Below are 25,602 nucleotides of genomic sequence, written 5' to 3'. Positions count from 1 at the left end.
TCTTCCCTACCGTGACGGCGACGGCAAACAGTGTCATAACAAAATAGTTTTTCACCCAACAAAAGGCGTTCCACTTCTCAAACGCGTTCTTTAATTTAGGCTAGAGTGTAGTTTGTGTCTGTGTGTGGGGGGATTGGGTAGCTTCTTTATCGGCTGGGCTGGGTATTTGCGATGAAACGGTCAGTTGATTGAGCGAGAACACTCGCGCACGGTTCGGCTAAAGGAGGGGGTACCTCGACGGGGCCCTCGATCACATACCAAAGGGCAGCTCTCCTCCCCAGCAGCAGCACCATAGCCCAGTGTCGGACACGCTCTGATTGCCATCTATAAAAGCGTAAGAGGCTATTGGCATCTGGTGAACGCGAGCGCCCATCGCTCGCGAAACCGCATCGAAAGGGCCCTCTTTCTTTCGGGCGCTAATGTAAGGCACAACCCCGCTACACAATTTCGCCACCGCCCATTCCGCAGTTAGCCTTGGCGCACGATGGACTCCACACTGGACCGCACGTACGTGGCGGATTACTTTGCGAATCTGAACGAAATCTCGAAAAAGATCGCCCTCGACATCGACGAAATACGCGGAGCGTACGAGCACATCTGGGAGGATCTGAGCCGCGAGGAGCAGATGGAGATAGTGAACGAAACCATCATCAAGCCGGAGCTGGCACTGAAGTACTTTGACAACTTTTCCACATCGACCGATTCGCTGCAGCGAATCCTGGGCACGGATGATGACGATACCACCACCGGGGGTGGCGGGGAGGAAGACCGCAACGCCAACCGGTACGATGGCAAGCGGCTGCAAACGTTCCAGTACGTGCGCACCGGCCGCAAGGTGATCACGGACGACAGTGTGGGCCTGTACCGGGACGAACATTCGGCCCCGTTCTCGCACAAAACCAAAAGCCAAATCAATCTCACCCTCTTCCCACCGGACCGGGCCGAGCCGGACGCGAAGAAACCGCACGACGTCAGCGTGAAGGCGGCGGCCGGGCTGCTGGCCAAGAAGCTGCTGCTCAAATCACCGAAACCGGACGACGCGAACGGGCCGCTGGCGAAGGGACGCGACGGGGCGGCAGCGACGAAGGCGAAGGAACTGTCGGCGTACGACAGCGAGCAGAACATCATCCTGACGGAGGAGGCGTACGGTACCAAGGCAACCGGGGCCGGCTTCCTGAGCAAGTTTAACAATCTCATCTTCAACCAGTCGACCGCACTGGAGATGACGACGGCCGCATCGGCTGCTTCGATCAATGGCAGTGACGAGCTCGATGGCGGAGCGCTCGAGCAGGACGAGTTCGATGCGGACAACGACAAGGTGAACCTGTTCACCAAGAGCGCCAAAAACGAGTGCCTTCACCGTGCGCAATCCTCGTCCGTGGAGGAGGACGACAAGAACTACGACGAGCTGAACAGCCTGCTCGGCAACAGTAAAGGGTTTGATTTTCTCAACAACTGGTAAAGTAAAGGACAAAACAAAACGAAACAAAAAGAAAGCTTCCCTCTTGCCTTAGCAGTAACGGTAGCACAGGCACAACACACCAAGTCTCATGACGCATGAGCCCTCTGCTAGTCGCTTTAGTTTGGTCTGCCGCGCTAATGCTCCCCCCTCCCTAAATGGTGAAAGGATAGGTTTCAGGACAGTGCAGGGCTGTAAAATATTCTTATTCTTTCCCGTGTTTCCTTGCAAATTGCACCAAAGCACTGGCGATTATAAAGCCTTTTTTTATTCTGCAGTTAGCTAGAGCACTGCTTCTCTGGTTCAGAGGACGCATTAGCTGTTTGCTCGATATTAGGACCTCTCTACTTAGGACTCAACCCACTCACCTTATGAAATACTCAAACGCTAGAGAACGAAATGAACAAATATCAAACAATTCCAGAACAGACTGAATGTAATCTCACATCATGCTCCATAACAGAACGTTTGTAACCTCACGGCAGTAGAAGCGGTGGCGTAGCGCGTAGTAGAAAATCAAGACTAAATTGTCCTTCCTTTGTAGGCACACCTCATCTGGCTTAGAGGAAATCACCAGTGGGGTCATGTAATGAAACCAAAAGCGGCAAAGAATTTACTATTGTTCCCTACTCTATTCAACCAAATCATAGTAGCCTTCCGTCCAAGTTGGACGGAATTTTGGCTCCCTGCGCATCATTTTAAGGCCATTATTATTCATCGTTTAGGAATTAGGTGTAAGTGCAATATACAAACAAAATTGGGCTACACTCCCTTCAGAAGAGTGGTGGCATTACTAATATATGTACTCTCAACTAGTGCTGCAAAATGTCATGAGCATCACGAGATGTTCATCCTCAAAAACAATGAACATATTCGTGGTAGCTTGATGGTCATTCTTGATACTCAATGTAAGCGCGTCATGACATGCGGAAAACGACATGCGAGTGCTTGAGTCAAACGTGAAACTCTGACTGAAAAGCCGAGCTTAATGCCGTCACAAGCATAATCATGATTTTTTCTAGCTGTGAACAGTGCTGCCAAATGCCTCTGTTTCAGTCACCAAGATTCATGACTGAAAGCGAGGCTCAAATCAGCTCACGTACATAAATGTGATGATCAGAGGTGAGACTCAAACAGTTACTGGATCAATCAGATGCTTGGTGACATTTTGTTTAGCACCCAACTCTTAATCCCTCACTAGGCAACGACATTTTCTGTGGGTGATGTGGTCCCAACACGCCAAGTATATTCCAAGAATGTCTTGATTATCACCGACACAAAATGTCGCGACCAAGTGACTGACCAAGAGTTGGTTGCACAAAATGTCACCAAGCATGTGATGGCCACACCAACTGTTTGAGTCTCACCTCTGATCATTACAGTAGAGTTCGTGACGCTGACATTAATTTGTTTCAGCCAGAATTTGTCAGGACTATGTTAGTGACATTTTGCGGAACCGATCACTGCATAAAAAAAAGTCATGACACAGTGATTGACCAAGCGTTGGTCGCAAAACGTCACGATTGATCACACCGATAGTTTTGAGTATCATCTCTGATTATCACAATTGAGTACATGACGCTGACATAGATTTTGTTGTAGTCAGATTTTTTTATGACATTGACAGTGACATTTTGCAGCACTGCTCTCAACTACTCTCTACTTTCATTCATCGCTCATTTTTCGCTGTGGTCACGCTTTCCCTAATGGTTGGAAATGGGGGGCCACACATATATTTATTCGCAACCATCATCATTTTTACCAATCAACTAAATTAAACCAACAATCATTCAGCGAAATATCAGTAATAACGGTAATACCTCATCTTCATCAACACGAAAACAAAAGAAACACAAACACACTAATGTTTAGCGCCTAGTGATGATATTCGAACAGAGAAAACTGACAAGTTAATAATAACAGATAACAGATAGCTCCAGCAAACACTCAGACATTTCGCATCGTTTTTGGTATACAAAACTGTATTCAGTGCTCTCGTAGGAAGAAGAGTCAATAAAAGCATCATTCATACATAAAAAAGCGAATACAAAAGGGCTAAATGGAAACAATGAGAACATAATGCCTTGTAAAAAAGGCCCCAAAAAGGTGAGTTTACGTATCAGTCAACAGGTTTTACATTTATTTCAATCAATTTATCTTGCCTTAATTTACACAAAGTCTCTCTTTCTAGGTGCACCAACCTCAGCTCTCCTCCGGCACGAGCAGATTCAAACTTGCACTAGCCCCCGCCAAACTGCCCAAATACTTCTCCTCGTCGCCGCGTATCGACAGCACATCCCCTACCTGTATGCCGCGCTTCTCCCGCATCATGGCGCACCGTTCCCAGCGCGAGCTTTGGCAAGCCTTGCAACTTACCTTCGGTATCCGGAACAAGCTGACCGTCCGATTGCCACAATCGGCACAGCGGAAGAAACGCTTCTCCGCATCGTGCACCCGCAGCTGGTGGCCCTCCGTCTTGCACCGGTCGGCGGCCGAAAACGCAATGTACTTGCACTGCGCACAGCTGACCGCCTTGCACGCCATCTTGAACGTGTTGAGCATTTTCTCCTCCATCGCTTCCTTGCGCTCCAGCGACTTGAAGTACTCCTCCTGGTGTTCGTTTTCCCTCGCCACCACCAGATCCTGGTGGGAGGAGGACGCCGCGATGATCCGTGCCATGTGCTCCTTCCGCGCCCGCTCCTTTTCGTCCTCCTCGGAGGGCTGCAGCTTCGGGCGCTTGGCCGCATTTTCCTCCCCGGCCGGTGTGGCCACATTCGACTTCGACAGCTCCTCCAGCACCCGCTTCTTGCCCTGTTCCGTCCCGCGGTACTTGATAAAGTTCGGGTTCGCCTTTTCGAGCGGCTTTTGCTTGATGATGGCCGCCGCACGGGCCCGCGATTGGAGCGCTTGCTTGAGCGACACCTTCTTGGCGGTGAAATCGATGTCGAACGAATCGCGGCTCAGTTTCGGTACCGTTTCGAGGCTGAACTTTCGAGTTGCCAAGGAGGATGGCGTTCCTCCGCTTTGGGAGACGGTTGCCGGTTGCGATGCCGTCGTAGCCGGGGTGGAGGACTTCAGCGCTTGAAGCGACTCGGTCGATACGCCCAGACTTTGCAGCCGTTGGAAATCTTTCTTCCGCTGCTCAACGTTCAACTCCACCCGAGAAGCAGACGATTTGGGCGGTTTGGCTGCGACGAGCGCAGCGGCACGATAAGACGGCAACAAGGACGATGATGATGATGATGATGGGGAGGCAGCCCCGGATGTACCACTTCCCCCACTTGCACCCTCAAACGGCGAGCGGAAGTAATCGGACAGCGTCATCATGCGGTTACGATCCTTCTCGATCTGCTTCGGATGTTTGACCGCTTTTACCGCGCTAAAGCTTTGCCCGGCGTAAAACACCTCATTCTTGCCGAGCACCTTGTTGCGCAGCTCGTTCAACCCTCGCCCACCGGTCGAGGTTAGCAGACCGCCCCGATTGCTTGCCTTGTTGTACTCCTGCTTAATATGGTACACACAGTACTCACACTTCCCCAAGTTTACGATGGCGGTACAGCGATCGCCATTCTTCTTGCGACTCCGGCAGGTGCCCAAATCGCGCGACTGTCCCAACACCATCACCTTCGTAGCGCGATCGATAGACAGCGTGGCCTCGATGCTTTTTTCATTGTTATTGTTCAGCACGTTCGGGTTCAGTACGGCCAGTGCCGTACCTTCCGCCGTTTTCCACAGATCCTTAAACGCCTGCCCGAACATAAACAGCGTCACCATCTTGATGTCGCCGTGCAGATCGCTCAGCTTCCAGATGGAAAACTGTTTGCCTTTGGAGGTGGTTTTGGTGGGCGATTTGCTAATCAGCACCCCGCCAATTGCCCAGTCCTGCTGCAGATCGACCGTTTCGATAAAGTTGCGCAGCCGCATGAACGGGACCGCCCGCTTACCTTCCATCCGCTCCTGGAGCGTTTGGCTGGATATGAGCGGATGTACTATGCGCAGCCCGAAGATGGGATCGGTGTGAACGGTGGCCTGAAACACGGTCGGGATGCTGCCATTGCTGACAGGAGACTGTGTTGCTGTGCTGGTAGGCTTGCTGGTGGCAAGCTGTCCACTTGCCTTCGTAACGGGGGTGTTTGATTGTTCCACTGCACCACCAGTCCCTACCGACGGTGTTTGTGGCGAGCTGCGATTGATTTGCCACAGCTTTCGATCGACCCATGTGGACAGGGCTTGGTCTGTTTTCTCCGCCTCCTTCGTTTTCAGCAAATCGTTGATCTGTCGTCCGTACTGATTGTACTTGCGCTCGAGAAAGTTTCTCGTTTCCTCATCGTCGGACGAGTCGAGATCAGCGTCACCAGTAACGGGCGCTTCGGGTTTTGCTGCTAAAGGTGTTTCCGGGCTAATGTTGCTGTCCGTATCACCCACGAGAAAGCTGGATCCTTCGAGAGTTAGTTTCCGTTGCGGAACACCACCATCATCGCCGCTACCGCCGGTCGAGGAGGACCGATTTAACTGTTCCCTTGCATTTTCCGCTTCGTTTTCTTTGTAATTTTCTAACAGCAACTGTTCCAGCTCGTCCACATCCAATTCGTCAATGTTTTCGGACATTTTTGGAGCACGCTGGTAGAAGTGAACCTAATTGAATAAGCTATTAAATAAATTACTTTTACTGGACTGGGAAAATGTGACCTGTTTTGTTTACGGTCTTTCCCGCCTTTCTGCCACCAGCTGACATTCCGAGAAGGGGAGTGACAGCAAACGCTTCCGATCAAGTCGACATAACTTGTCGATGAAACGCTTCAAATAAATTCGAATGAATTTTTCTATTTAGAGCATAATTAGAGCATATTTAGTGCAAAAACCGCATATTTTATTGATGATTTGATAAAATCAATTCGTTTTCATTATTTTCTTCAAAATATTTTATTAATTTTCATCGACGAAACGCATCGCGCACATCTCGCTGTAGCAACCTTGACGCTATTCTACAGCTACCTTGAGTTTGTTGTTGTTGTGCTGTGAAAATCCAAACAAACCGGCATAGTTTTACCCCGGGCCGGAAAAAACTCTCATCAAAAGTCTTGAAAATGAACGATTTTTCAACAGTTTGTCGATTGTGCTTTAATCCCACCGCTTCAAACGTTGAGGACGATCAGATTTACCAGCAAATAAACCTTTGTCTTGGTTTGGTTGTAAGTAAAACCAGTTGCTCCGGTTCCCCTTTGTTTTCCTGTCCAATTGATCAATTCCTAATTAATCACCTTGCAGATAAATCCAACGAATAAATCATGGCCATGTCGTGTCTGCGGCAGCTGTGCTGAAAAGGTGAGAGAATTTCACAAATATCGTGAATCGTGTTGGGATGTTCATAAAATGTTGCTGAATGTGTTGAACGGCGAAGATAGGGTGGATTCACAGAATGAGAAATCCACCACCAAAAACGTCATGAAAAAAGACACCGAAACCAGTAATAGTTGCAGTGATGAAGTAACAAACGACTCTAGCGATACAAAAGCGCAAGGGAAACCCAGCAAAGCACAATCAAACTTGGTAATATGTGAGATATGTGGTAAAACCATGCTACCCACCTACTACCAGGGCCATCTGAACGAACACAATGGGCTTAAACCTTTCGCCTGCGGCGCGCCTGGCTGTAGCAAAACGTTTTCCTGTCGGCATGGACTACGCCGCCATAGCTACTATCGGCACAGTGGACAAATGTTCCTCTGTCAGGAGTGTGGTAAAGCATACAAATCGAAGCTGGAACTAAGCACACACCGTCTGCATGTGCACACGCGTGGCAAAGCATTCGCTTGTGAGGAGTGTGGAAAATCGTTCGTAACTAGGTAATCTGCTGGCAAAAGTGGCATAAATATCTGCGATATAGTATATTGATCTATAAATACCTTTTGTATTCACAGATCATATCTAACAACTCATCGGAAAGCACACACGAGCGGACCACAGGTACAGTGTTCGTACTGTCCAAAGATGCTGTACAGTAAAAAGGGATTACAACATCACGAGCTGCTGCATACGAATGAGCAGCTATTTGCATGTGCGAAATGTACTAGTAAGTTTAGCACCAAACGGCAATTGGATGGTCACGCACAGCGAGGATGCGCAAACAGGTGAAGTGAGCATTCAGCAAACAGTTATCAGGTAAGTCATTGTTTATTATTATTAATCAATCTGCCGTGGGTCACATACAACTGGTCCGATAGGGTTGTATGTATTGCCATTGCTGCTCTGTGGTCCAAAACTGCAGAGGTTTGGTCGCTTCTTAGAAGGAGACGGTCCACACATTTATGATAAATAATTCCTATCATTCCAATCAACTTCGGCATCATTCCTCTCGTTGAAAAGGATTTGTAAGGTCTTTATTTCACAATTTTAGTCGCAAAACAATCAGCGACTTTACGGTTTCTACAACTGAAATCCATTATATTTCGTCACAATTATAAAATAGAAGAATTAAGATACTTTATACGATCGGTGGCCCCATAGGCAGGTGATACATTAACGCCCACGGCCTGCCCATGTCCCCGGTTGACTTCGAGTAAAGCCGAAGAGAGCATCCTATATTGTGAAATACGAACGAACGAAATGGAGACTCGACCAGACTCGTTCGGACGCTTCCAGACCAATCCGGACTCATCCGGACTGATCCAGATTGATCCAAATTGATCCGAACTGTTCCGAACTGATCCGGACTGATCCGGACCGATCCGGACTGATGCGGACTGATACTATTGAACTACTCCTAACACTATTGGTTGAGTTGGTCAGGGGATTAGACATCCTCCTAACTAAAACAGTGTCTCAACCAGAGCTAGTCGAACAATACCAATCAGAGATGGAGTAGAAGCAACAAAGGAGAGCAACAACCATAAACCGAGTGTCCTGGAGGACAGGTCACCAAGCTGTCCTTATCAACGCGACATGAGCGGGCACCGTTGTTGATACCGGCCAATTTTGTCATTTAATCTTGCGATCATATAAACTTCCCCTTCATCCACGCTGGTGGTTTGATTCGTTTTGCTTAATTATGTCTGATTAACATAAAATGTGCATTTCCACCAATTTGCTAGTACGGAAACAAGAAACAGCAATCTACAGTCGTGAGGACAATGATCTTACCATGATGTGTAACATTTTAAAAGATTCGGTTTTTGATCTCGCCTGCTCACAAGCATGTTTTGCGCGTTCTGCCCCGCTGACCTTCTTCCGCCCAAGGTTGACCCAAATCGTCACCCCAAACCGGACGGCACCTACCGGATGATGTACACCGAACATGCGGACAGCTTCAAAACCGGTTGCTTTCGGTTGCGACCGATTTCGAAGGATATCATATCGCCATGGGCCTGCATAAACGCGCGTACAAAACGGTTTATGTTCCCATTTATTGATACCATTGGCACCACTTTTGTTCTGGCATTGCCCGATCGTGTTAAACCCCCTCCTTCTAGGGAGTTGATACGGATACGGATCAAGGACGCGCATACACGTCGATAATCGGTCCCTTTTTTGATGCGCGTTGCTTTAATAACGAGAAACTAGAACAACGCGCAAGGTTCTGTCGGGGCATCGGGTAGGCAAGACATAAATATGTGTATTTTAATTACTGCCAGCATTAGTACAGCACGACCCGCTGCGAGATGAACGTTGGAAACATACATTTAGTCTGCCCTTTTTATCATACGTTGCAAGCTATTGCACAATCGTTACAATCGTTGGTGCTGCTGGTTAAACTAAAACTGCTGGGCACATGATCGCTGCTGCGGATAATCTACCAGGTTTGGTACTAAATGTTACTGTCCCGTTTGTTTTGCTACCAATCCATTACCATTACCCAAGCCCGTGAGTCATTGTTATTTTTCTGTGGGTTATTTTCAAACGAAAAAGAGGAAAAAACACACTCCCGCCGACATACGTTTTTTTTCTCTGCAGATTAATTCGTTATAAATTACCACCCGATTTAGATTCAAAATATGCGCCCAAACAGGCCCACAAAGGCACGAAAAAGAAAGGTATCTCCCCGGAGATCGGCGTCGATTGGGCTGCCGGCAATGAATTGAGCCACATTGTTGTACGTCTGCCGCCGCAGGAACTAGAATGATCTTCATCGCTCGCGTTGCCGGGTTGGCCGGGAAACACGAAAAACAGCAAACCGTACTGAACCGTTGTGTTTGTGTCGATTGTGTGTGTGTGTGTTTTCGGGCTTTTGACAGGTGGGGAAATTTGCTACAAATTGTGTACTAAGCTGGTAAGGTAGATGATGATGTTGGGTGCTTTAAAAAAACAAATAAACAACCTTTTTTTTTTGCTCTCTATCTGTACATACTTGCGCGCCAAACACCAAACCGTAGAAGAAAACAACAATAAATGGCACACATAAGCGTGGGTGGGTAATGAGTGGGCTTCCAGAACATTTCTAGAAACTTTCAGAAGCTGATTTTCTATGTGTGTTTACCCCCTGTAAGGTGTAATTTTGATTTTAAACGACTGTAAAAGCAGAACGCTCGTGCCCTTTTTTTTTGCGCAAAGGGGATTTAAATTTTTAGTACAAAATTAGAACAGCTGACTCTGTGGGGGAACGTGGGGGTATAGTGCACTTTCGATACGTCACCAACGTAACTAGACCTTGTCCTGCAAACCGTGCGCGCACCGTCTGCTGCTGCCGCTTCTCTTATCTTTCCTCTCGCAGCCACACACGCGCAGCCGCAGGTGATTCGCGCAGCCCTCACAGCGGGGTAAATAACACCGGCGCAGCCCAATATATTCCACACCCAAACACCCATCGAGTGCAGCAGCCCGCAAATAAGGGTAGTGGGGGTCGACAAAGAGAGAGAGAGAGAGAGCGAGAGACAAACGGGCATATAACGCACCGGGACGCGCTGGGGCTGTTGCGCGTTGCGCGGAAGGTGGTGCGTCTCCATCAGCGCCTGCTGAGAGAGTGTGTGCAGGAAGGCAGGAAGATCGGGGCAAGCATGACTATGACGACGATGGTTGACGATGATGATGATGATGCTGTTGATGACGATCGGCGGGGGGTTTGCGGGCGGGGTGGGTGGAGCGCGGGCGGGTTACAGCCCGAGCTCGAGCATAATACGATCGGCGCCCCATCGAAGCCATCCCAGTCGTGTTGAGCAGATCGTCGCGAAAGGAACTGCAAGTCCTCCTTCTCCTCCTTGTGGTGGTTTTGTTGGTGCCTTTGCCTCCTGATTGCGTGGTGTGTTGTTTCGCGTGTGTCTAGGCCTTTCCAACCCCACACCCAACCAACCAACAAAAAAAGCTAAAACCGGCCCAAGTTTCGGTGTGCTTGTGTGTGTGTGCGTTTTTGGGCGCCTCGTGAACGCGGTGTCGTGACGCGTATCGGCCCGCACGCTTTGGGCAACAGGCCGAGCAGGCAGGTTGGCAACAGCACCGAAGCAAAGCTGCGTCGAGCGAGTCGATTTCGCACGGTCGTGTAGTGGCCAGTTTTCACCGTGCAGAGAGAAACCGGTGTGGCGCATATTATAGGACCACTTTTCGTGTAGTGGACACCACGGACGGAACAAGCGGTAAGCACAAGTAAGCGGGATTGCGCCTAAACTCCCCCACCCCTGTCAGGGAACATCAACGGGGAGGGTGAAAGGGTTTTGCAAAATTTATCGCGCAGGTGATTTGTTATAATCAAGCTGGAACGTTCGGTGGTGCGATGCATCGGACAATTATTAATGGCAACATGCAGTCTGGGAGGGGGGGGGGGGGGATGGAGATGGGTTCGGCGGGTTCGGCACCGTTCGAGGATCGTTGGAGGATCGTTAAAAAAAGGGTTTTCGTATTCAGAAAGGCCAATTTATGGTTAAATTTTTAACAACCACGTGTGCGTTGGAAGGTGTATGGTTTATGTGTTTGCTCGTAACCTTTAATCGTTTGTCCTTTGGAAAAGATAAAGATTGATTTATTATGGAAATTAATTGAAAGTTTTAATTAATTAAAATATTAAAAATAATTAAAATATTTTAAATTAAAGTTAATTATATTAGATGATCATGCCATCATTTCCAGTGCCACAAATCTGATGTGCATCTTCTCTCCCTGTTTCGAATGGATCAGATCAGACGCAAGATTGGCTACACGCACCAACTGGATAAATAGAAAATTGGGGGAAAAAGAAATGTCTAGCGGTTTCCCACCCCCCCGAACCGTTCGAGGAAATATGGTTATTGTTTGTTTCGTATTTGCCACACAGTGTGTGTGTGTGTGCCATTGTAAATGTGGCCTTCTGTGTGTGTGTGCAATCCATTTTGCCTCAATTAGTTAGAGCAGCTGTGTCAAACTCAATTCATAAGAGGGCCGCAAGTACAGATTTTCAGTTATTCGTGGGCCGCAAAGTTGAGAATAAAAAATATACCTCAATATTCATATAAAATACTGTTTAAAATCATTACTGTTAAACAAATTGACTTTTTGTACTCCTCGCTTCAAATCTGGAATCGTTTCTTATTTACAAATTCGCTATGTTTTTTTTATTGTGCACTTTTTTATTTAAAAAAAATGTTTAATGTACTTTTAAAGTCACATGCGTTGTTTTCATCCTTATTATTAAAATAGGAAATTTCTCATTAGTTGCGTTCTAACACGGCACTTCTGTTAGAAAATATCACTCAACCACACTTTTTCACTGAGGTAGGGGAAGTCATCAGCCTGTTGCGAATCTTTTTCAAGCCATCCGTGCTATCCACCGCAGGATGAATAACAAAAATATTTGCATGCAATTTTTTGATAGCTCAAGAGGAAAATTGTAAAAAAAACCTGTTTAAACATTATTTTTTGCTAATTTCCAAGTTCGAAGGGGTATATGGTGGTATATGGTGGCATTTCTTATTACAAGAACCCATATTTTACGTATAATTTTGTTAAATTACGATAATTTTATCTGACGAAGATTCATGGTGTGTGATCTCATAAAGATTGGCAAATCTTGTTTTGCACTTGTAGGGAGATGATTCGCGAATTGAGCTATGGTCTGTGTGAGCTAATCTATTAATTAGCTACGTATCGCACGACTTCGGCATTTCGATTATTTAAATTCTTCATCTAAATACTTTAGGCTTAAGCGTAATCACATCATTTTGGTTTAGATTTTTGGGGAGGTTCAAAAGTACATTAATTCATCTTGCAAAATGTGGGGTATACAAAATTCCAACTTGGCTACAATCATTTTTATTAAAATTGATGGTGGCATGATTATGACAAAAAAACAGAAGTGGCTCCAATCGAACATCAATGATGTAACATTATAAGGTTGGAGCCGTGCAAATCGGAGAAATTCGGAGCCGAATGAATCCTTTACTTGGCACTCGGGGGTATTGAGATGGTCAAATTCGGTGGGACCGACCGGATCCATTTCTCACTGTAGATTAGCCGCTCCGTGCGACAACCGATGACTCCAACGGTTCCGAATGGCTTTAAACGGCTCTATAGGCTTCGGACGGCACCGAACGGAACTGTTGGTTTGATTTGGCCGGATTCGAAGTTGCTTTAGATGCGGATTCGAAGTTGCTAAGATCGAAAATGGTTTTGAGCCGAAGATGCGATTCTGACAATCCATCATTAGTTTTTGCGAAGTTTGCAAGTGTGTGTATCAAGTTATTTTCATTACTTTTTCGTTGGTAGAAGGTAGTCGCAAATCTATTTTTCCATATAGAATGTGCAATCGAGTGTGCACAATACTATGCTAATATTCAGAATTTAATCGAAACATAATACCGACTGAGTTTGCATTCAATTCAATGTTTCTTAAGGGTCTCGATTGTTCTGTACGATTGTGTAGAATAAGTTTATGAGATGTTATGGGTACATTCATGTTTGATTCGAAAAATATACCATCTAATTGATTGTTCTTCTCTGGAAAATTAAATACACTTCGACAAATAGTAATAACAGTTTTTTGGTTTGGAGTGATTTTAGCAATTCTCAAAATATTCTCGCGGGCCGCATTCAGCATTGACGAGGGCCGCATGCGGCCCGCGGGCCGCCAGTTTGACATACCTGAGTTAGAGAATATTGTATGACATTCAGCATAATTTATATTTCATGATATTTTGATTTTATTTGTGAATTTAAGAGCATTTTTGATGAATTTTAAATTTAACGTTTTACCTCTTAAAAACACTTGTTTTTTAAGATGTTCGGAAGGTGTCCCAGAAAGCAGAAAACAAATTAAGGACTTCCCCCAACCACAACCACACCCCACGAAGGTTATCGAAAGGTGGTTTTGCAAGTTGATCTTTCTTTCTTCCCCCAACAAAAGCAAACAAAACGGGATTTAACCAGTCAATAATGATTGAGCGATTTTTTTTCCGAGACTCTGCGAGACTCTCCTTCATTATGCAGAGCATCTTCCCCTTTGAAGAAGACCCCCCTTCAAGTTCCCACACTCATCAAAAGAGCTAAAAGAGACAAGAAAAGAATGAAAGATACCAGTTTGATGGTTAAGGCGAGAACAGCACGATTAACAAAACAACGCCACTGCGCCCAACGAGATCCGGCACCACCAGGACACCCTTCACGGTACCGAAGGAGGGGGCGCCATAAAACCGATTCCGATGGTTGGTCGAGGGGAGGGGGGGTAGAGAGGGGGTTAATGGCATTGAAAAATGCATCTGTACAATCAGAACCTTCCAATTAAACCTTCCCAGCTCGTCTTCTCTCTATCTTCTCGCCAGACAATCTTGAGCTTATGGCAAACCGGTATCTATCTTTATTTGCTTGTCTCTCCTTTAACTACCGATAGTGAGGGTGAAGGTGCTCCCTCCCCCCCCCCCCCCCCCTTACCACACCGCCACACAGGTTGTACAACCTCGGTGGAGGACATAAATATTTGCCCGTTTCCCCGTTGTTTGCGCGACACTGGAAACGCAGGGCTGTGCTACGTTAGGGCTTAAAACTATGTCACGGGTGCGATCTTCCGCAGGGAAGGGCAAGGAAAGTGCATCGAAAGAAAGCTGCCCTGGGGCAAAAGATATGCAAAAGCCACCTGAGCCGGTGAGCGAGTGGGCTAAAAATAACGTGCCATATAAAAAAGAACGGTTTGGAAAAACAACGCTGTGACGTTGACGGACGATCTTGCGATAGCTGTGATAGCAACAGCTGTTGCCCGTGCGAGCCTTCGGATAACGACGCACGATCGGGCCAAGATAAAGCGACCCACCCTGAACGGCCTGGGGACTTGGGAACAGAACCTTCAGCGCCTGAACCTGACCCGTGTAAGGTCCCCGTTTGGCCACACTTTCCTCGTACGTCATATCCCTTTAATGTTTGATCGTGCATTACACCTGGCCTAGTAGATTATACAAGAGAGCGCGCGGGTAATCTCGGAACTCGGACAACTCGGGATGGCAAAGAACACATTCCACATCTCACCATACCGCTATGTGCGACTCGCCCTGTTTACTCGCACCCTGTTTCACCGCACTCGATAGCACTCGCAACTGGTTCAACCCGGGGTTGGCCAATCTTTTTGCGAAGGCTCGACCCTCCGTGATCGTGAGGCACGTGGGACAGATTCTAACATCTGCCTTTTTCCCGTTTCCCGCTCGGTGCTAATGCTTTGGATAAATCTAACCATCAATCAGTTCCACCACCAACACAGAACATTCTCTTACCACAAGGTTGTGTCATTGGAAGCCAGTGCTCTTTCCGTCTTGTGGTATCTTTTCTCTTGGAAGACTTTTGATGAGTAGTGAATTGTTTGGGTAAACAGACTGAGTGCGACGAATCGGATTTACGCAGTTTTACTACGGGAACTGACACATGGCGGGTGGTGCATATTTTCAGCAATTAGCATGTCTATAGCAATTGACGGCTTTGTATGCCTCCGGGTGGAGACGATCAACCTGAATCATGGTCTTTTTTGCCGGTGGTCAATAACATGCAGCGACGACCTAGACATCTGGGCGCAGAAATAGAGCAGGATTCTTCGATTTGATTGTATTCTTGTTTAGGAAGAACGTTGTTGTATAAACTTTAATTTAACAGTCAATAATTGTTTTATAATGCTATTGAATGATAAATTACATGTTCAAAGATAAATTACTACCAAATTTGGTAGATGATCATGTTATCCCTTCCTGATCTATGCCTTCTTAGCATGGCCTTATTAAAGATGATTAGTTATAACTTGATGGTTGGGATCGTGGGAACGTTTATTGCACTGTTCTAGTCGTGGAATTAATTCCGATCGCATATCGAAACTGATTATGACCTTAGTCAGGCTCATCAATAGATTCTGAGTATATGAGGATCATGCAGTTAATTGCGAAATGATCACGATTCAGCAATTGATCATAAAGCAAACTGAACTCAAATCTTATTATTTGGATGCAGTTCCTCGATCCCCTCTCCCAGTGCTGTAAAAGACGTATTAGAGATCCTGCAACTGTCCCGGTCTTAGGAACTGGATCTTGATCATTTTTATGTTCTGGAATAGCTTCTGCAACTGCTTTCTCTCCTCTTTCTGAGGTAATACCTCGGTTCGATTTACTGCTAACCTCTATGGTTTAGAACCAGCTACTGAGGCTATATGTGATATGCTATAGGCAACTACTTCTGAACTTATTCTGATCACGATAGTGATCTTGAGTCTATGTTCTCTCGATCGTGGATTCGTTCGACCAATCATCTCTGGGTCTTCGTATCATCAACGAATCGATCTTGGATTAGGAAGTGATTCTATCCCGTTTTGAAACCGATCTCGAATCTATACCGAGTCTAGCAATGATCTTGATACACTGTAAGTCCTATAATAGGTCCTGAAAATACATCTTCATCCTGGGATCTACTCTTAATCCTATCGTAGTTTTGCTGCTGTGCTATTCCGGTCCTGTAGTAGGCTTATATAGTCCCTGTTGATAGCAAAGATTTGATGTAACGAAGCACTTAAATTAAATGAAACAATCTTACACGTTCTTCTACTTCTTTGGCACAACAACCACTGTCGGTCAAGGCCTGCCAGTACTCCACTAATGAAGAGAGCTTGGATTTCAGTGACTTATTGTTACCATAGCAGGATAGTCAGTCCTACGTATGGGGGCACGGTCTATTCGGGACTTGAACCCATGACGGGCATGTTGTTACGTCGTACGAGTTGACGACTGTACCACCAGACCGACCCAATCTTACACGTTACAAGTGGTTTAAAACACTGATATAACAAAGACAATTTCCTTTGTCGATTGTACACTGAAGATAAGGAACATCTCAGTGTCCACATAGTGTTATGCTGTTCAACACATTACAGACTACAACGCTTACTAGAGATCGTAGATCTCGAAGATATCGTTCGTTTCGATGTAAACAACTTCATTTTCAACATCCGCTTTGTAAACGGCAAACCGGGGGATGTATTATTACTGTTCCCATTTTTCTCGTCGTGTTGTGTTAGTCTTAAAGTCGGACAATAGTTTTACGATCCACTGTAATAGCACAGTTAGAATCGTTTTGAAGCATTGTGAAGCAAAATAGACTTGCTAGCTCTAACAAATATACAAACATTAGTCCACTGCAACAATGTTTTGGTGCGTTTTTATCTTACAATTTCTCTTTCTCTTCTCCGCTATCTACATTTTGCAGGAGCGATAGTATGGATAAAGCACGCGAAACACCTACCAGCATGCCGGCCGATCCATCGGCAAACAAGGCGGCCGAAGCGTCGGCTTCCTCGGGCATTGCGAAGCTGACGAAGCGTGCCGCCATCACGCAGATTATAGCCGCGGTCGTCGCTAACATTACGATCATATCGTCCGGCATGGGCATCGGTTTTCCGTCGATCGCTATGATGGAGCTGACCAACTCTACCACGTCCGTGGTGCTGACCGAGTCGGAAGCGAGCTGGTTTGGTAAGTAATAAAGGAGGAAAAAGCAGCTCTTCCGTGTCCGCGGATTTCTAATTGTGTGTTCTGTTCCGTTCCGTTTCATTAGCATCCATCACCTCGATCATGTGTCCGTTCGGTGGGCTACTGTCCGGCTATCTGCTGGATAAGGTCGGCCGCAAGCGGACGCTCTACTGCATCAACATCATCTCGGTCATCTCGTGGGCCATCATGTCGTTCGCCAGCCGTACGGACGCATCGGTACTGTTTGTGGAGCTGATCGTTGCACGTGTCATCATCGGTAGGTGGTGCTGTTCGGGGGGTTTTTGTTTCTTTTCGGGTGGTGTAAATGCACATCTTTGTACTCTATCGAGACGCTTCTTTCAATGCATTCTTTCAATGTTCCGGAGTGATAAAGTTCAATATGTGCCCGCAATGCATGGAACAAGCCGCGATCTTGATAACGACTGAGAGCAAGATAACTAACGGGGTGGCGCCTCCTTTCTCTTTCCAGGTATTGCTATCGGGCTTTCCAGCACGCCGGCCTCGGTGTATGCCGCCGAAGTTGCACACCCACGGCTGCGAGGCCGTCTGACGCTGCTCACGGCCGGCTGTACCGGCATTGGAATGCTGCTGGTGTACTCTTTAGGCTACATGTTCAAGGTAGGCGCCAACGCAACAGCCACGCCCATTGTAAGCCCCCTCTGAGTACTGAACCATACCTTTCACAGGAGGACTGGCGCTACGTCTGTACGATCTGCGGCGTGTTTACTGGCGTGTCGCTGATCACCGTTATTCCCCTGCCGGAGTCACCGAGCTGGCTGGTGGGCAAGCGGCGACCCCAGGACGCAGAACGCTACCTGAAGGTGATACGCGCCATCAAGGAGGACAATCATCCGGAGATAAAGGCCGAGATCAAGTCGCTCGAAGAGAATGTGGCCCGGTTCCGGTCGTCCGAGACGAAAAAGTCCTCCAAGCTGGTGCAGCTGAAGAAGCCGGAAGTGTACAAACCGCTCTCGATCATGTGCATCTTCTTCCTGTTTCAACAATTCTCCGGCATCTTTGTCATTATCGTGTACGCGGCCAGCTTCTCCGTGGAGGCAGGGGTTGCGATCGATCCGTTCCTGAGCGCGGTGCTGGTAGGGCTGACGCGTGTCGTCACCACCGTGCTGATGTCGTTCATTTCGGACAAGTTTGGTCGCCGTCCGCCGGCCCTGTTCTCCGGGTTCGGCATGGCGTGCTGTATGTTTGGGCTGGCGGCGTGTGCCGTGTTCCCGGTGGCCGACACGCAGTACAACTGGATCCCGACCGCACTGCTGGTGGCGTTTATCTTTACCGCTACGCTTGGCTTCCTCACGCTACCCTTCTCGATGAACGCTGAAGTTTATCCGACCAAGATCCGTGGCTTCGCGTCCGGGCTGACGATCTTCTTCGGCTACACCATGTCGTTCATCATACTGAAGAGCTACCCGTCGATGGTCAGCGCGATCGGTAATGAGAATGTGTTCCTGTTCTTCGGACTGGTCGCCCTGCTGGGCATCGTGTTCGTGTACTTCTTCCTGCCCGAAACGAAAGGCCGAACGCTGCAGGACATTGAGGATTACTTCCGCGGTGGGTGCAAGGAGGCAAACGCGTCCGACGCAGACAAGCAGGCCTCGAAGGCGTAACGGTCCCGGCACCTGGGCGCATCTGGGAAACACCGAGGGAGTTTTAGATAAGCGAAACCACTAGTCTGTGATAGGAGGAGTGCGGTTCTTTTCGGAGCGGGTGCGGCTTAATTCGGAGACAAGAAAATACTGTTGACATTTTAGATCGATAAGCATTTTACAATCTCACTAACGCCACTGTATTTAAGGAAGAAATGGAAATAAAGTGTTGTAGACGTGCTGAAGGCGCGTTTAGTAAAAGGAATGGTAGAGTGGAGTGGTTCCGTTTGTTTACGATGACGTGATGACATGGTGGAGCTCGGTTACATTGTGGGCTGTTTGTTTAGCGTGACTGGATGTAAAGTTGAATGTAAAGGTGGCTTAAGTATAAGCTAAGTAGTTGTTCACACGTTCTTGTTAGGCTTAAACACAGTCCAAGTCGAAGTCAGAGTACTGTTCGAGGAAATGGCTTTACATTGAGCTCTTTGTAAATTGTTATTGTACCAGCTAGTCCAAGACTAAACCATTCGGCAGAATAAATGGTGAATAAGCTTTCTTGGAAAGAAATAAGTTTGCTTTATTAATGATAAGTGAATTAGTGGAGGTTTAAGAGTGTTTGTATAAGTATTAAATAACGCTGGGATATGGTTTGTAGCGTCTCGGTAATAAAATCCCGTTACAGGGCCACATCAAAATATACTTATTTTAATCTAAGGCGTCATCCGAACGAACGACGAACGAGTAATAAACGAGCATTCTTCTTCGTGACTTAACAACCTTTGCGATTCTGCCGGTCTTAAAAGGATTTCGCTACTTTTTATGTAGCACGCAGCCGAATAGTTCGTCATTGTCAGGGGGCCGGTTCATACGAGGTTTGAACCAAAGACGGAAACTTTCCAAAGGATCATCCCAATAACGTTGCATTCAGTTACTGTGACGAGTGCAGTGGCACGCATTCGATTGTAGAGGCACGAATTTGATGATTGTAGCATGCGATTCGCAGGTTACATGTTCACATTTTATGTGAAATAGAATAATCAATTTGACGGTGGTACAATATCTAAAGCCAAAGACATATTCCCGGAAAGATTGACATATTTATGGAGGACCTGGATAGCTCGATAAAATGCGCTTCTGATGATGGTGATGCAAGAACATTGCAAACAAGGAGGATTAAAAATATCAGGTGGTAGAAAAGGGTCTTAGTTGAGGGGCTTTACGTCATTTTAAAACCGTTAACCATTGGTTTTCGCACACAAAGTATAGCAAATAGAACAGATTTCTTGGTGATAAAGTGCATGTTTGTATGTCTATTGATTTTATCGAAAAAATGAGATATATTAACAAAAGTGTTGAAGATTTGTTTAGTCACAAAATTTGAAATCATATGAGTAAAAGTTCTAATTTCAATTAAATTGTACATGTGTCTCGTAGATAATGAGGAATAAATGTGAAAATAGGAAAAATAAATGATTTCTTAGTTTTTATCTTCATACATGTCGAAAATACAAATAATTATCGAAAAAATGTGATATAAAAATTAAATAAACCAATTAAAAACATGTAAACGAAGTTTGACCTGGGGAGATTTTTGCGTTACGTAATTGATGGATGACGCCTTATGCCTATTTTGGAACTGAAACTGGGTTTAATCGATTTCTATTGGACCCAAACCAGAATATCCTGTAGAAATATGGCTGGAACATATCCAGTCTCATTGGAACCCTGTGACAGATACTGAAACTAATACCAGTTTTTGAACCGATCATGAACACATACCGGTCCTGTAACTGACACTGAATCCATCCAACGGCCCTTTAGCTGATACTGAACTCATACCAGTCTTGTTATTGTTAATGGTCCTTTTTCGGTCCTGGAACCGATCACGAACCCATGCCGGCGCAGGAACTGAATGTAAACTCATATCGGTCCTAGAACTGATACTGAATTCATAGTTCAGGTCATGCAACTGAACCTAGAACCGTTCCTGAATCCACATTGTTCCTAGATCCGATCTAGAACCCATACCAATCTAGGAACTGATGGTTCTGAACTGATGATCTAAAACAATCCGTAACTGTCCCAGGTTTTGTTCCGGTTCTGCAATGATTCGTGAACGTGTTCCGTTCCTTGAATCGAAACAGTGCCTGTTCTTATCCAGTAACTAATTCCAAAATTCAGCGTAGAAATCTAACGAGGGAGTTACCACCAGAATTTAACTCAATTTCTTTAGTGATCTTAGGGTGATCCTCATTCTTCAAGGGAACAACCAACATGTTTCATATGTTTTAGATGGATAAAATTACTTATTCTTGTTATGAGTGTCTATTGTACATTATTAATGTTTAAAAAATAGTATGGAAATTTTATTTTAGGGATAACAATGATGAATAATGGCAAAAAAAATCTATTTTTTAAATCTATTCAAAAATTCAATTGTTGTACACTTACAAAAACTCTAAATTCTACTATTGCACACTTCATAGCCAATTATTGCACACTTTCTAATGCACTGAAATAAACAAAAAAAAATCCTTAAAATGGATTATTTTTTCTCGAACAGTGCTCAATACAATACGAAACGCTGTTACATTACATGTTTGTCTGTGTTTCAAGCCGTAATTCCGCTAAATAAGTAGCGAACTTTCACCTGCAACCGCACGCCAATTGTAAACAAAACACTGTTAAGATGATAGCACGATGAAACAAGGAGGCTTTGGGCTGTGCAATAAATAGGATCGAAGCACTCGCTTTGGTCCAATTATTGAACAAACAGTGGACTAAAAGAAGTATTTTTTACAAAAATAAAAAAATAAATCATTACCGAATCGTGAGATTTATTTGATTACAATCAAAATATAAAGTGTAAATTGTTCACAGGGAAATATAAACCTTATTTTGTGAGGCACAATTCTTAGCGGTTTTGCTACGAAATCAATTCTATTTCTCGAAATCAGTCGAAATATGTATCTTCATTTGTGTTTAAAATGTTGAAAAAAAAACAGTCTTTTAAAATAATAAAATTGTCCAATAAGTGTCAAAAATGCGCAAGATTAAAGGAAAAATGCTTGCTTTAATCAAAGTTTTATAAATATCTGGATAAACAACAATTTATACGCAATGTGCAATAATTGGACGGTGGTGCAACAATTGGAAAATTACCCCAGTTGATTGAATGTTTGATTCCCAAAAAAATGATTAAAAAATCGCTTTCAGTTCATTATTTACACTAAATCAAACAACTTAAAAAAGCGTAAAGCCTCTGCCAAAGATAGAACATGTTATGCAAATGCAGTTCCCTTATTTACCCGGTCAAAACACGGGCCACCGAGCACATGGCAACACGGTGAAAATGGAAATATTTATCTTTCCACAAGTAAGCCAGATAAAAAAAAAACTGTGTGACACACTAGATATTGTAATTATCAAAGATCTTCCGACAATTAGCTGCATCCCATGACCAGGGCAACAGTACAGACACACCCCGGTTTTCTGTCACCGTGTCGGGCTGATAAGACACAGTTGGTTGCGTTAAAAACATAATTCTACCCACTGGAAGTAATCTGTAACGGTAAATACTGGCCCCCAAAAGTTGTTGTTGATCCGTCGCGTTTTATCAAGTACCTATTCCAGTAATAGCATTTCTTTGGCTTAATTTATGATTTTTGTTTTTCTTTTCGATTTTTAACACACACACACTTTCCAATCAATCAATCTTTGGTCAAATGACTCACTGCGGCCAAAGTGTGTAGACTACGTTAAGGTGTTCCTAATTCTGATTGCGTGCGATTAGCAGAAATTATCGCGAAAGTGTTAATCTTCGCTCAAATCTTTGCGCTACGATTTATTTTTATGCGTAGCCGCAGAGAGGTATCATGCCGGTGATAATTGCTCGAAAAGTGTCATTTGTTTATTGGAGCGCCAATGTCGCTCGACACTGTGTGGCGAATGATAGCGCCGATGATGATTCACCGCTAGCCGCTGTGCAGATATATATTACAACCGAGCCCACCAGCCGGCCCGGGACGGCCCCGAAGCTACCGATTTGGATACCGTGAGGCGCTAACCGAAACACCTGATCATACATCTCCCCTCCCCCCTCCGTCCACTTCCCCGTATTGATACATGGCTGCCCGGTAAACATTAAATTCCCTTTCCCTTATCGAACAGGAGAGTTTTGGTTTTATGATCTACCAGCTTCAGCTAAATAATTGGCACCATTCATACCACCGGCGTAGATTGGTGGCGTTGCCTTGTCTACCTTTCGCGGATATTATTTCCTACGCGGAGTGTGTGTGTGTGTGTGTGTGTGGGTGTGTCTTTGTTAGTAGCAATTAACTGCGCCACCGTCGCTGGGACGCTAGGCTGGAACGTGATCGTATCGTTCGCAACTTTGTCGCAACGCGAAGAATGGCCCGAGGTCCGAGGCCCATCCTAACAGGTCCAAGGCTGAGAAAATACGCATGTGATCTGTGGAGTAAATAAATCTTTACCCGTTTAATTATCAATTTTGCGTTAAAATAAAACACAACAAGATAGCAGATGGACGGATTTGGGATGATTCTTGCTAGCTATACTTGGCTGCAAGAAAATGAGAAAACCCGGATCGAAAAGAGAGATCCGACTGTATAATAAAAAAAATCATTAAATGTATACGATCGAGAGCAAAAGCTTATCAGTTGGCTATCATTGGTTTTTGATGACCTTATCGTTGTAAATATGTTTATAATAATTAAAACCCTAAAATTCCGAAATCAGGATATTTCATCCTTTTGCGTATGGAACTGTATTAAGCTGACCAGATAGAGTTGATAAAAACGGGATATCGGATTTTCGAAAAAGACAAGCAGCCACTTTCCCTAACTCGATCGAATTCGGCAACGATCGAAGCGATTGTCAAAATGACATAAAACAGTGGTTTCCTTGAATTTTTTTGAACACTCGTGCTGTTGCGTTAGCAACGGGTAGGTTTGAGGAGATTAATTAAATTGCAACGAAATGTTTCATTTGCCACGGTTAAGTTTGGGTAGAAGTTGAAACTATTGTAACTTATCGTATGAGAACAAGATCGCTGGCCTAAATAAACATACATTTTTGGGAACGGCCCGTTCTTGAGTTCTTCGATAAGCGTAAGCAACACGGACAAAGCGTAGGGTAATTAAAAAATGTTTTTAGAGCTGGTACATCCGGCGGGTGGAAAGAAATTAGGAAAAAATGCATGCAGGACGAAACGTGCATATGCACCAGGTAATGAATCCTTTCAGTTACCAATCCAAAGCGAGGAGGTCATAAAATTTCAAGTTAGTTTAGGATCAATCTAGAATGCGTGGAACTGAAGCATAAACATAGCACCATACGAAATCATAAGGAACATAAAAAAGACCATTGCATGGATTTCCGACAAAAGGCACACTATTTTCACACGCACTAGCACCAATACATTCAAACAACGTGTTCGGACACATTTCAACACCATCAAACATGTTAGTATATAAGAACCAATTTTTGTTAAATAAACGTTAGATCTATTTCAGAACCTGAACGGAGAACGTCTCGATTTTCTTTGAACGTCTTGGCCTTTCCTAGGATTTGCTTTAAGTCTCATCCGGGTCACTCTGCCCCATCCGAAAAGTTATTGTATCAATTGTGCCACTTTTGCAGCATAGATTCCCACGAACCGTGAACACTAGCGGAAAATTTAATGCACAATTGATTATGATAACTCCTTTCGGGCAGAAACTCATCTTTTCCAATAATTTTGTTTTCGGTTGAAACTTAGGACAATGAAGGCCTTTCCTTCGCGTGGCCTGGCCCGAGTTCCGCCGTCAACATGTGCCATATTGTACGCGTGGAGGAGAAGGATGAACCACGAGCTTGCTGAGCTGCCTGGCGAACCGAACATCTCCTGATGGTGGCGAAGGCTGGCAGGATACGATGCTAGCGGCATGTCATGAAGATGACGGACAACAACAATGTTTTGGACAGCACACCGAACTTGATGGCTGGATCAGGTGAAGCGATCACCTGTCGGAGATCGGGTGTGTACATGGATGGGCAGCTGCAGCCAGGAATCGACCATCCTGGAGAATAATTGTTGGCCGGACAATGTCACACACAGAGAGAGAGGGGGAGAGAGAGAGGGAGAGAGAGAGAGAGAGAGAGAGAGAGAGAGAGAGAGAGAGAGAGAGAGAGAGAGAGAGAAGTGAGTGAGAAATTTGAATTAGTAAGGCAATATTACATGCCCCAAATGCCATAAGAGAGTGCCTTAGAATCTGTCGTATACAACCCTCAATCTCTAATTTAGTTTAAAAGTCGGACCATTGCCCTAAACAAAATAAAGTGAAATAAATACTGAATTGAACTTTTTGTTTAAAATAAAAAAATAGAAGAAAAAATAAATTCAATGTAAATTTTTATTGTTTCAAAGTGAAGCAAAATGTTACCTGAATTCTGCTCTTTTTTAGAAAATCCAATATCCCGTTTTTCACCATGTGTTCCGTTTTTTTATTACTCTGTCTGGTCAGCCTACCTCTTAACTTTCTATCTTTTGTTCACTTTGTTATCCACAGCCTATCTCCTTACGATTCATGTTTTTCTAATAATTTTCGTTAAAAGATGCTGCTTGTCTGGAGCGGTG

General features: G+C 45.1%; 3 protein-coding genes across 5 annotated transcripts; 2 read left to right on the top strand and 1 right to left on the bottom strand.

The window, feature by feature from the left end:
- The first annotated feature begins 1 nt into the window (after position 1).
- Positions 2-2,197, top strand: LOC121595619. The gene has a single exon (XM_041919710.1). The coding sequence runs from the start codon at positions 485-487 to the stop codon at positions 1,460-1,462; it is 978 nt and encodes a 325-aa protein (XP_041775644.1). The 5' UTR covers positions 2-484; the 3' UTR covers positions 1,463-2,197.
- A 1,384-nt stretch (positions 2,198-3,581) lies between these two features.
- On the bottom strand, positions 3,582-6,163 carry LOC121595617 (protein MCM10 homolog). The gene has a single exon (XM_041919707.1). The coding sequence runs from the start codon at positions 6,065-6,067 to the stop codon at positions 3,662-3,664; it is 2,406 nt and encodes an 801-aa protein (XP_041775641.1). The 5' UTR covers positions 6,068-6,163; the 3' UTR covers positions 3,582-3,661.
- A 312-nt stretch (positions 6,164-6,475) lies between these two features.
- LOC121597142 (facilitated trehalose transporter Tret1-like) lies at positions 6,476-19,224 on the top strand. Of its 3 annotated transcripts, XM_041922696.1 has the most exons (7): positions 6,476-6,651; positions 6,728-7,305; positions 7,381-7,621; positions 17,081-17,346; positions 17,429-17,620; positions 17,834-17,982; positions 18,051-19,224. In XM_041922696.1, exons 3-7 carry the CDS (start codon positions 7,500-7,502, stop codon positions 18,984-18,986), a joined length of 1,665 nt encoding a protein of 554 aa, XP_041778630.1. In that variant the 5' UTR covers positions 6,476-6,651; positions 6,728-7,305; positions 7,381-7,499; the 3' UTR covers positions 18,987-19,224. The 3 variants fall into 3 exon arrangements, with proteins under 3 accessions (XP_041778630.1, XP_041778631.1, XP_041778632.1); XM_041922697.1 differs by lacking the exons at positions 6,476-6,651; positions 6,728-7,305; positions 7,381-7,621 and adding an exon at positions 10,600-11,022; XM_041922698.1 differs by lacking the exons at positions 6,476-6,651; positions 6,728-7,305; positions 7,381-7,621 and adding an exon at positions 10,600-11,032.
- The last annotated feature ends 6,378 nt before the right edge of the window (positions 19,225-25,602 follow it).

This window comes from Anopheles merus, chromosome 3R (genome assembly GCF_017562075.2).
Source record: "Anopheles merus strain MAF chromosome 3R, AmerM5.1, whole genome shotgun sequence".
In the NCBI taxonomy this organism is placed as follows: Eukaryota; Metazoa; Arthropoda; class Insecta; order Diptera; family Culicidae; genus Anopheles; species Anopheles merus.
The sequence above is the reverse complement of the archived record's forward strand: the minus strand, read 5'-3'. Positions and strand labels throughout refer to the sequence as shown.